A 12,647-nucleotide genomic window follows, 5' to 3' on the forward strand; every position below is an offset into this window, starting at 1 on the left:
TTTATTTTTTTGTGTATCTGTGAAATTTTCCATTAGAAATGTTTAAAAAGAAAGTTAAAAAAATAAATTTGGGAAAGAGAATTAAGTGAGAACATTTGCAGAAGGAAGAAAATTTAGAAGTCAGGGCTATCACCTATCTCCTCATGTGTAGTTGCCCCCAAGTGTTCAGTATACATTGGAGGTCAGAAACAGAGGACCCCTCTGGCCAACCTCCGAGGTTGGAATGGGTGCATGTCCACAGGAGTCAGGTGGGAATGGAGCAACCTTGTGACCGTAAGAGTGTCTGTGTCCATGGTGGCAAGTGGCTGGGCTGGGGCCCCCACCATCAAAAGGCTAGAGTCAAGGAGTTTTCTCAAGCTATTTTTTCTGCAAGTGAGAGTGTTCTGCTTTACTCTATTAATTAAACATCAGGAAGAGGAATACAGGGAAAGAAGGACAACACAAGAATCTGAAAACTCAAAGGCCTGAACCTGCCACTCCAATTTTTAAATCTGATCTGAGCACCCAAGGGTATCAGCACATCTAAGGTGCTCTTCCTTCACACAGTAAGTATCTAGTGAGCACCCAGTAGATCCAAGGCACTGTTCTAAAGCTGGGAACAGGGTGCAAACACAAAACCACTCCTCTGGTGGGGGAGACAAGGAAACAAAACACAGGCTATGACCGAGGCACAGGTGCCACAGAGACGAAGAGCAAGGTGGATGAGTGATAGGCAGAGGCCGGACAAGCGTGGTTCAGTCTGAGCTGGGTTCTTGGAAAGTTCATACTGATAATGGAGGAGAACAAGAGGAACCAGAAGGAAGTTCTCAGTGACGTGTGGCCTCTCCACTCGCACTAAAGCCACACATGATTCCAGGGTGCACCACGACCGGGGCCAGGCTGGGCCAATTGGGCCCAGTCCGCTGAGCCACAGGAAGAACAGAATGAGACCCAAGCCTGGCAAGTCACATTTCATTGTGACTCTTCTCTGTCTTCCGATCTGCCCAGCAAAACAAGACAGACAAACATGCCAATGGCCAATGCTTGCTTTCAGACTCAAAGAGACTGAGGATGTCCCTTGGGGATAACTGAGAGCCAAGAGTCTGGTGCCAACACCCCAGGATACTGAGTGGAATGAGCACTTCTGGCCCTGGGGCCCAGTTAATAACATCCACCTTTGCCCTCTCTGATTCCATTATATGGACACAGCCTCCTTTTCTTCTTCAAGTAATTTCTTTTGATTTGCTGAAACCAGGTGCAAGTAAGGGCCCCCAGCAGTTGGAAGAGAATGGGGGAACATATGGTACAGGGACTGTTCCATTTACAGACCTTGTTTGAGACCTGCCAGGAAGACAACAGGATGAAGCGGGTAAAGAAGCAGAAGGAAGCAGAAGGCCTTCCAATCATAGCCCCGTTTAGCTTCCAAAACAAGAAATCCCATCTCTTGGATGAAGGGTGCAGACCAGACATTGGGCCATGGTGTCTCCTCCTGTGGTGGGCCTCTAGAACACACCCTCATCCCGCAAAGGAGAGCATAGGGTCTGCTAGCCTTCACTAAAGCCTATGTGAATCTCACCTGCTGGGATTGGCCTGGGGGTTTCCTCTCAGGATAGTCTGAAGGAGCAGGTGGTATACATAATATATAGTACAGGGCTCTCAAACTCATCATTCAGCAGAAGCTCCCAGGACCGACCTCAGAAATTCTAACTCAGCAGGTCTAGGGTGGGACCCGAGATGCAGCATTCCTAACAAAATGAGTTCCCTGGGGAGGCCCATCCTACCGAACAGATACATTGTGTGATGCACTGCTCTAGTACAAAAGAATGCACGTTTTGCTATGTGAACAAGGGTTCAATTCTCATGGATGGCCTCCCTCTCCATGATGCTGCATCAGAAGCATGTGGAGAACGAGCCCTGGACAGTCCATGCTGGCCTCCTCGTTCTGCAAACCTGACTGCCTTCCCTCCCTACCCACCCATGCATAGCTCAATCATGTCCCACCCAAAGGACAATGTAAACATCACCTCCTCAAAAAAACTTTCTGAGGAGCAGAATTGAGCAAGTGGAAGGCAGAACTGGTGAACCTGAAGATAAAACACTTGGCATCAATATATTTGAAAAAAATCGGACATAAGAATTAAAAAAAAATATATGAAGAAAACTTAAGAATCATGTGGGACTCTATCAAGAGAAATAATCTACGAGTGACTGGAGTATCAGAACAGGAAGGGATAACAGAAAATACAGAGAGCATTGTTAAAGATTTATTGGCAGAAAACATCCCTGATATCGTGAGAGATGAGAAGACATCATAAGGTACATCTTAAAAGAAAGTCACCAAGACACATTATAATTAAACTTGCCAAAATCAAAGATAAAGAGAGAATTTTAAGAGCAGCTAGGGATAAACAAAATGTCACCTACAAAGGACAGTCAACAAGAATAAGCTTGGACTACTCGGCAGAAACCATGTAGGCAAGAAGGCAATGGGATGACTTATATAAAGCACTGAAGGAAAAAAATTGCCAGTCAAGAATCACCCAGCAAAACTGTCTCTCAAATATGAAGGCAAAATTAGGTCATTTCCAGATAAAAAGAAGTTTAGGGACTTTGTAAAAACCAAACCAAAACTACAAGAAAAACTAAAGGGAGTTCTCCGGTTAGAAAAATCAACGATATCAGGCATCAACCCAAGACTAGAACACTGGGCAGAACAATCAGATGTTAACCCAGACAGGGAAATCACAAATCAAGATAAAAAAAATGCTCAAAACAGGGAAACAGCAATGTCATTATGTAAAAGAAGACATCATTAAAATAATAAAGAGGGACAAAGAAATATAGTCATAGTTCTTTCATATGGAGAGAAGACAAGGCAACACAAAAGAAGTAAAAGTTAGGTTTAAAAATTACAGAACCACAAAGGAGACTAACTATCCTACTCATCAAAATAAAATACAAGAAAAAAAAGAGAGACTCAGCAGAAACAAAATCAACAACAACAAGGAGGAAGAGACAATATATGAACTACTCAACACAAAAAATAAAGTTGGAAAAAGAAACTGTCAATAACACACAAAAAAGGACATCAAAATAACAGCACTAAACTAATACCTATCCACAATTACGCTGAATATTAACAGACTAAATGAACCAATAAAGAGACAGAGAGGCAGAACAGATAAAAAACACGATCTGTCTATATGCTGCCTACAAGAGACACACTTTAGACTTAAGAGACACAAACAAAAACTCAAAAAAAAAAAAAAAAAAGAGCAGAAGTAGCAATATTAATTTCTGATGAAACAGACTTTAATGCTAAATCCACCACAAAGGATAAGGAAGGACACTATATAATGATTAAAGGGACTATATACGAGGAGAACATAACCATATTAAATATTCATGCACCCAACGACAGGGCTGCAAGATAAACTCTAACAGCATTGAAAAGTGAGACAGACAGCTCCACAATTACAATAGGAGACTTCAACACACCACTTTCGGTTAAAGACAGGGCATCCAGTAAAAATCTCAATAAAGACACCGAAGATCTAAATGCCACAATAAACCAACTTAACCTCATAGGCATATACAGAACATTCCACCCAACAGCAGCCAAGTATACTTTCTTTTCTAGTGCACGTGGAACATTCCCTAGAATAGACCACATATTAGCACATAAAGAAAGCCTTAGCAGAATCCAAAACATTGAAATATTGCAAAGCACCTTCTCTGACCATAAGGCCATAAAAGTAGAAATCAGTAACAGAAAAAGCAGAGAAAAGAAATGAAACACTTGAAGACTGGGTTATAGAAGGCATTAAGGATGGAATAAAGAAATTCAGAGAATCCAATGAGAATGAAAACACTTCCTCTCAGAACCTTTGGGACACAGCAAAAGCAGTGCTCAGAGGTCAATTTATATTGATAAATGCACACATACAAAAAGAAGAAAAGGGCTGAAATCAAAGAATTAGCCCTACAACTTGAACAAACAGAAAGAGAGCAACAAAAGAAACCTTCAAGCACTGGAAGAAAGGAAATGATAAAAATTAGGGCAGAACTAAATGAAATAGAAAACAGAAAAACAACTGAAAGAGTTATCAATGCCAAAAGCTGGTTCTTTGAAAAATTAACAAAATTGATAAGCCATTAGCCAAACTGAAAAAAGGGAGAGGAAGCAAATAACCCAAATAAGAAATGAGATGGGCGATATTACAACAGACCCAACTGAAATTAAAAGAATCGTATCAGATTACTATGAAAATTTGTACCCTAACAAATTTGAAAACCTAGAAGAAACGGATCCATTTCTAGAAACACACTACCTACCTAAACTAACACAAACAGAGATAGAACAACTAAATAGACCCATAACAAAAGAAGAGATTGAAAAGGTAATCAAAAAACTCCCAACAAAAAAAAGCCCTGGTCCGGACAGCTTCACTGCAGAGTTCTACCAAACTTTCAGAGAAGAATTAACATCACTACTACTAAAGGTGTTTCAGAGCATAGAAAAGGACGGAATACTCCCGAATTCATTCTATGAAGCCAGCATATCCCTGGTACCAAAACCAGGTAAAGACACCACAAAAAAAAAAAAAAAGAAAGAAAGAAAGAAAATTACAGACCTAGATCCCTCATGAACTTAGATGCAAAAATTCTCAACAAAATTCTAGCCAATAGAATTCAATAACATATCAAAAAAAATAATTCACCATGACCAAGTGGGATTCATACCAGGTATGGAAAGATGGCTCAACATTAGAAAAACAATTAATGTAATCCATCATATAAATAAAAGACAAGAATCACATGATTTTATCACAATCAACGCAGAAAAGGCATTTGACAAAGTTCAACACCCATTCATGATAAAAACTCTCACCAAATAGGAATAGAAGGAAAATTCCTCAACATAATAAAGGGTATTAATACAAAGCCAACAGCCAACATCATCCTAAAGGGAGATAGTCTGAAAGCATTCCCCTTGAGATTGGGAACCAGACAAGGATGCCCTTTATCACCATTTGTATTCAACATTGTACTGGAAGTCCTAGCCAGAGCAATTAGGCTAAATAAAGAAATAAAGGGCATCCAGATTGGTAAGGAAGAAGTAAAAGTATCTCTATTTGCAGATATACAGAAAACCCTAAAGAAGCCTCAAGAAAACTACTAAAGTTAATAGAAGAGTTCAGCAGAGTAACAGGATACAAGATAAACATACAAAAATCAGTTGGATTCCTTTACACCAACAAAAAGAACATCGAAGAGGAAATCACCAAATCAATACCATTTACAGTAGCCCCCAAGAAAATAAAATACTTAGGAATAAATCTTACCAGAGATGTAAAAGACCTATACAAAGAAAACTACAAAACACTTCTGGAAGAAACCAAAAGAGACCTACATAAGTGGAAAAACATACCTTGCTCATGGATAGGAAGACTTAACATTGTAAAAATGTCTATTCTACCACAAGCAGTCTATAGATACAATCCAATTCTGATCCAAATTCCAACGACATTTTTTAATGAAGTAGAGAAAGAAATCACCAACTTCATATGGAAGGGAAAGAGGCCCTGGATCAGTAAAGCATTACTGAGAAAGAACAACGTGGGAGGCCTTTCTCTCCCTGATTTTAGAACCTATTATACTGCCACAGTAGTCAAAACAGCCTGGTACTGGTACAACAACAGATACATAGACCAACAGAACAGAACTGAGAATCCAGACATAAATCCATCCCCATATGAGCAGCTGATATTTGACAAAGGCCCCAAAGCAGTTAAATGGGGGAAAAGACAGTCTTTTTTTTTTTTTTTAACAAATGGTGCTGGTAGAACTGGCTATCCATCTGCAAAAAAATGAAACAACACCCATACCTCATTCCATGCACAAAAACGAGCTCAAAATGGATCAAAGACCTAAACGTAAAATCCAAAACGATAAAGATTATGGAAGAAAAAATAGGGACAATGTTAGGAGCCCTAATACATGGCACAAACAGTATACAAAACATTACTAACAGTGCAGAAGAAAAACTAGATAACTGGGAGCTCCTAAAAATCAAACATCTATACTCATCCAAAGACTTTGCCAGAAGAGTAAAAAGATTACCTACAGACTGGGAAAAACTTTTTAGCTATGACATTTCCGATCAGTGCCTGATCTCTAAAATCTACATGCTACTGCAAAAACTCGACAACAAAAAAAAAAACAAATAACCGAATTAAAAAAGGGGTATAAGGATATGAACAGACACTGCACTAAAGAAGACATTTAGGTAGCTAAGAGGTACATGAGGAAATGCTCACGATCATTAGCCATTAGAGAAATGCAAATGGAAACTACAATGAGATACCATCTCACTCCAACAAGGCTGGCATTAATGCAAAAAACACAAAATAATAAATGGTAGACGGGCTGTGGAGAGACTGGAACACTTATACACTGCTGGTGGCAATGTAAAATGGTACAACCACTTTGGAAATTGCTTCCTTAAAGGGCCAGAAATAGAACTACCATACGATCTAGCAATCCCACTCCTTGGAATATATCCTAGAGAAATAAGAGCCTTTACACGAACAGATACATGCACACCCATGTTCCTTGCAGCACTGCTTACAACAGCAAAAAGTTGGAAGCAACCAAGGTGCCCATCAATGGATGAATAGATAAATAAATTATGGTATATTCACAAAATGAATACTGCGCATCGGTAAAGAACGGTGATGAATCTGTGAAAGACTTCAGAACATTGAGGAACCTGGAAGGCATTATGCTGAGTGAAACTAGTCAGCTGCAACAGGACAAACATTGCATGAGACCACTATTATAAGAACTTGAGAAATAGTTTAAATAGAGAAGAAACAATTCTTTGATGGTTACGAGAGGGGGGAAGGAGGGAGGGCGGGAGAGGGATATTCACTAAATAGACAGTAGATAAGAACTACCTTAGGTGATGGGAAAGACAACACACAATACAGGCGAGGGCAGCACAACTGGACTAAACCAAAAGCAACGAAGTTTCCTGAATAAACTGAACGCTTCGAAGCCCAGCATAGCAGAGACACAGGTCTGGAGACCATCGTTTCAGGGGACATCTAAGTCAACTGGCATAATAAGATCTATTAAGAAAACATTCTGCATCCCACATTGGACAGTGGCGACTGGGGTTTTAAACACTAGCAAGCGGCCATCTAAGATGCATTAATTGGTCTCAACCCACCTGGATCAAAGGAGAATGAAGAACACCAAGGACACAAGGTAATTACGAGCCCAAGAGACAGAAAGGGCCACATAAACCAGAGACTTCATTATCCTGAGACCAGAAGAACTAGGTGGTGGGTGCCCGGCTACAACCAATGACTGCCCTGACAAGGAACACAACAGAGAACCCCGGAGGGAGCAGGAGAGCAGTGGGATGCAGACCTCAAATTCTCATAAAAAGACCAGACTTAATGGTCTGACTGAGACTAGAAGAACCCTGGTGGTCATGGCCCCCAGACCTTCTGTTGGCCCAGCACAGGAACCATTCCCAAAATCAACTCTTCAGACATGGATTGGACTGGACAATGGGTTGGAGAGGGATGCTGGTGAGGAGTAAGCGTCTTGGATCAGGTGGACACTTGAGACTATGTTGGCATCTCCTGCCTGGAGAGGAGATGAGAGGGTAGAGGGGGTTAGAAGCTGGCGAAATGGACACGAAAAGAGAGAGTGGAGGAAGGGAGTGGACTGTTTCATTAGGGGGAAAGCGAGTGGGAGTATGTAGCAAGGTGTATATAAGTTTTCGTGTGAGAGACTGAATTGATTTGTAAACTTTCACTTAAAGCACAATAAAAAAAAAAAAATCTTCTGAGACCCATGCTGCGAGAATTAATCCACCTCTCTCCCCTCACCCCGACCCCATGCTTATCCATTGCTGTCAGGCTGTCCCCAGCGTAACGGGTGAGGGATTCCTAGAACACTTGTCCGTTCTTTCCCACACACCTTCCACATCCTATCCAGCATGCAAGGCTCAAACCTTTGGTAGGATGCCACCACGGCTCCCCTCATCTGAAGAGCCTGCTGGGCACTAAGCTGAGCCTGAGAGACAGGACTGAGCCTTGCATCAGGTGTGGGCCAATGCCCATTTGCTGCCCTGTTCACTGCTCACACCTCCTCCGGCACCTCAAGCTCCACAGTCAGTTCCAGCGGGGGGAGCACGACCCAAATGCCTTTGTCAGCACTCTGAAAATAATAAGCATGACTTGGGAACTTACTAATGGGTACAATGTCTTACAGGTGTTTTAGGGTCCTGCTTGTATCAACTATGCGGACATGAGAAGATCTGGGTTCACATCAAGCAAGCAGGGACCTCATACCTCATGTCTCAGCAGGGCAGTCCATGTTCTAGAGAGAATACACGGTCTCCTGCTTCTAGGGTGAAGTACTAGCTGTGGCCCTCTGGGATTCCTTTCCCAGACCAGAGCGGCAATAAGGCTAAGCCTTTGAAAGGCAGAAAGGGGAGCTGGGAGAAGATGCTGGACAGGCATGGGCCAGCCTGAGGTGGGACACACCCGGGAAGCACTTTGCACCCTCAGAGCCGAGCTAGTCCTTGTGAACGCAAGCAGGCCAAGTCTGGTGGTGTTGGCTCCCCACAGCCCAACCCAGTGAGATGAGAGATGAAGATGCCGTAAAAGTGGAGGCAAAGTTGGACCTCGTCAAACTTCAGGGGGAAAGAGGACAATTAAGATCAGTATCAGCCCAAACCTGACTACTATGAGATGGAGGTCAGACATACCTCTACTGTCCAACCTTTTTACCAATTCTGACACTAGCCATCCCTCCCATGGCACTCTCCTCTTCTTTGCTGGGTTCAATAATTTGTTGCAATGGTCACACAAAACTCACAGACCATATTCCAGGGTCTGGCTTTGAACTGGTTCAGTCATGGCCAACGAAGCAAAATAGGAAAAGACCCGAAGTTTTACAATTTGGCAGATATGGTATGGTATTCAGAACAAGAAAATTATGTGTTGAAAACCTGGAATGGTAGACTTCAAAAGAGGGTTAGTGAGCCCTTTTAGAAGCCTGATGCATGAGATTGGACTACTGGCAAGACTGTAGGTGAGCAACACACACTGAAAGTGGCGCGGTCACCCACCATCTTTGAGCAGGACAATGTTCCTTTGGCCTTCTGCTCAAAATTTAAGGGCAAGAGATTTGGTTGCTATGCAATGCTTACGCTGCCCTTGTTCTATAATAAGGAGATTAAGTTACTAGCAGGGCTTCAACCTGTAATTTTTCCCATTCCGGCTATCTTTCTAGTCCATCGTTATTTTAAAAATTTGGGCCTGTTCCAGTGATACTTCCTCTGCCATGTGCTATAACACTTGCTGAAGCAGGGCAGAGGCCATGCCAAGGTCCAAGGGCTGAGAGAGTGGCCTGCCTGCAGGCACGGCCAAGAGGGCACTTTCCGGATTGAAGAACTGTATTCTGATTCATTCCTGTTACTTCCAAGTTGATTCCTGATCCTGAATTATAACCTGTTACTTCCCTAGTAAACCCCATAATCACGAACATGGCAGGGCTTCAAACTACTTATGCTCTGTTCAGTCATGGCCTCTGCCCTGCTTCAGCAAGTGTTACAAAGCTCTTCAGCTTCATTTTAAGTGCCTAGATGCAACCCACTCCTCCAGCTAGCCGCCTGCCCAAAGGCGCTCAGCTCTCTTGCTCTGTGAGTAGGCAAACCTAGCTTGCTGGTCCCATGTCATCTTCAGTGTTACAGCTCTCTGTCTCCTGGGTCTAAGAGGTTCTCAGTGCAGGGACCTTAGGTCCAAAGGACACGCTGCATACCCAGCTCTTCTTCTTGATGACAGTGAGGTCTCCCTTGCTCTCTGGGATTGGCTCTCTTTAAGCCTAGTGGCTTAAACTGACCAATCCCCTACAACGGTTCATGTATCTTATTTGCATAGTCCCACCCAATCATTCCATGGGAGTCATAAGACCATGACTAGAAAGGCCATATAAAAGCAATTTGCTGCACCGCAAAATGCCAAGAGGGGCCTGGGGCCATACCAGGTGACCAAAGACATTTTGAGGCCAAGTTCTGCCCCCGAGGTACCAGGGGCAGTCAGAAAGAAGGAAGTCATGCTGATACCACTGACCACAGAAGCTGGAGCTCTTTCTTTAAAACCTGGGGTAATCCATAAACTCTACTGTTCTTTACTGATTAAAAATGAGAATGAACGTGTTTTTGAGGGTCAATTCAAAGGTGAACTCCCTAGACAGCAGGAGGACCTGGGCCTCAGTCCTAAGTTCTGCAGGGAAAGACCCAGCCCAGGATTCCACTCTGCCAAGATTTGGGCCAGTGGGAACGGCCATTTGAAGCTCCTGTTGATCCTTCTCCTGAGGTTGCTGACCCTGAGGAGGGGAGACACTGAGGCAAACTCCACAGGGGCCTCTAGGAAAGGAAGGGGTGCCAGGGGTCTCTTTCTCTGTGTCCTTTGAGCACCTGCCTCCCCGGGCAATAGCCTGAACCCCACATTCCCCCTGTACACGCCATGCATCTATCTGCCCGGGCCAGCTCCACTTCCTCACAGGCTCAGCAGCACAGCCTATTTCAATTTCTGGACCCAGACTCTCTCCTTCTCATGACAACTCCTGTGCATACTTCAGTGGCGTGTGGTGTCAACTGGGCACAACCCTTGGACTCAACCTTCCCTGGCCACTCCATGCTGCAGGAGTACACACACCCAGTCCTGGTCCGTACTACTCACTGATTTTCACATGTGGGGTACACGCTAACCCTTGTAGTGCACCTCACAGAGAACAGCACCAGAGGAACCAGAAACATGGTCAGCTGGCAGCCACCTGAAAGCTCCTTCACAGTCCACATGCCAGGACAAATGAGGCTGGGAGGGGAAGCCAAGGATAAAGCAGCTGGAAAGGACTGGCAACCAGGAAGCTGTATGAGGTGACCTCCCCACACCACTGAGCACCAAGTGAGGGGCCTGAGAATCCAGACAGCCCAGGGAGGGTGGCCTGTCACAGGGGCACACTCAGGGAACGAGCAGGCAGTAGCAGCAACAAAAGGTTATGCTACACGCAGGCAGCTCACACCTCTCAGCACACAAACCCTACCACACTGTCCTTGCTCCGATTCCACAGATTAATAAACTGAGTCTCAGGGCAGACACCAACCTCTCCATGGTCACGGAGCCTGACCTGACCCCCATCTGTCTGACTCCAATCGGTGCTGAGAGCCCATTGCTTCTCCGGAAAGAAGAGTAGGCCCCAGGCCCAGGATGGTGCCCGGGTCTCGATTCACAGATTTCGCTTTTCTCAACAGGCCAAACTCGAAGTAAAACACACAGCAACATTTCTATCAGTGCAGCACAAATGTGGCTACATGTCAGATTCAGGCACTAAAAACCATGACAGAAATCCTGTGGTCCTGGGGAGCAGAAACCTGAAGGCAAACCCAGGTAACCTCAGAGAGTAATTTCTGTACTATAACCTATTACCTAAAGCTTACCTTTGGTTCCCTTAAAGGAAGCAAGGCCTCTCTTGGAAAGATCACTGTGTCACGCCCACTCAAACCATGACACCTGAACCCCTCTGGCTGCAGAGAGGACAGAAGAAGTGGCTGATGACAGGCTATGATTCCACTGGCTTTACAGACCAACATGGGGCTAGCTCAAGGGTCCCTGCCCTTTGAGTGTGTAGCCTGCATCCCTGGACCGACCCCAAGGTGAGGTGAATGTGAGCCTTACCTTTTTCCCAGTTTGTTTCTCCACCATGTCGTTGCTGAGAGAAAATTCTTCTGGCTGTGGTGTTTTAGAACACCCACCCTTGGGCATCGTTCTGCTCCCTCACGTGATCTTCATTCATACCGCCATCGCCTCATCATCAACCGTCTGCTTCAAAAGAGGACAGAGTTACAACTATCACACTCAAGGAGAAGGCACAGAACCCCACCAGTCTTGTTCTTAGCTGTATAAAATCAGTAACTAGTTACCTTACCCAACAGAATGAACTAAAAGTAACTGGCTGTTTGCAGATCACAATTGTGTGAGAACGGGAGGCAGCTGTTCCGAGGTAGAGGCGACTCCCAAGATCTCCTGGCAGCCTTGGCCCAAAGAGAACTAATGATCAGAGAGCCGCTCACCCAGGGCCCACGGCAGCTCACACACACATGCTGGAACCTGGCTTGTCACCACCAAGAGCCTGGGCACAGGAAGGATGTGCTGAACACACCACCCAGAAGGACAACACCAATAGTAATGGAATCTGCTCTCCATGAGGTAGAAATGAGCAAGACGAACATGTCACAGCTGTAGCAGGAAGGGTTTGCTTGAAAACAGCTGTGCTCTTCTGGTATCATGACCAAGAGCTCCATCCATACACAGGTCACACCCCAGGTGTGGTCTCAGTCAGCTCTGGTCACTGTTCTGCAGGGGTCAGGGGCCGTACTTGCTTTGTGGCTGCCCCGGCCCTTCACACCTCCTACCAACCAGCCTGCAGTTGTGAACACACGAGGGGGCACAAACCACACAGCCTGGTGCAGGCATAGTCCGTGACATCTCTGTGCACCTGGCCATCACCTGAAACACCCACTCACCTGCTCTGACTTCCCAGACACAGAAGCTCATGACCAGGATCATTCAGCTTTCCAAAAC

At 44.5% G+C, this 12,647-nt stretch overlaps 1 protein-coding gene across 9 annotated transcripts in view; it reads right to left on the reverse strand.

Annotated features, from left to right (window-relative positions):
- ANKRD11 (ankyrin repeat domain containing 11) overlaps positions 1-12,647 on the reverse strand; it is a 272,434-nt gene that overhangs the window by 47,746 nt on the left and 212,041 nt on the right. For 8 of the 9 annotated variants that reach the window (XM_049864073.1, XM_049864064.1, XM_049864068.1 and 5 more), the window contains one exon: positions 11,742-11,885. In XM_049864073.1, coding sequence (XP_049720030.1) covers positions 11,742-11,828 — 87 coding nt within the window. In that variant the 5' untranslated portion in view covers positions 11,829-11,885. Of the gene's footprint in view, positions 1-11,741; positions 11,889-12,647 lie in introns of all 9 variants that reach the window. The other variant, XM_049864067.1, reaches the window with a different exon arrangement.

This window comes from Elephas maximus, chromosome 21 (genome assembly GCF_024166365.1).
Source record: "Elephas maximus indicus isolate mEleMax1 chromosome 21, mEleMax1 primary haplotype, whole genome shotgun sequence".
In the NCBI taxonomy this organism is placed as follows: Eukaryota; Metazoa; Chordata; class Mammalia; order Proboscidea; family Elephantidae; genus Elephas; species Elephas maximus.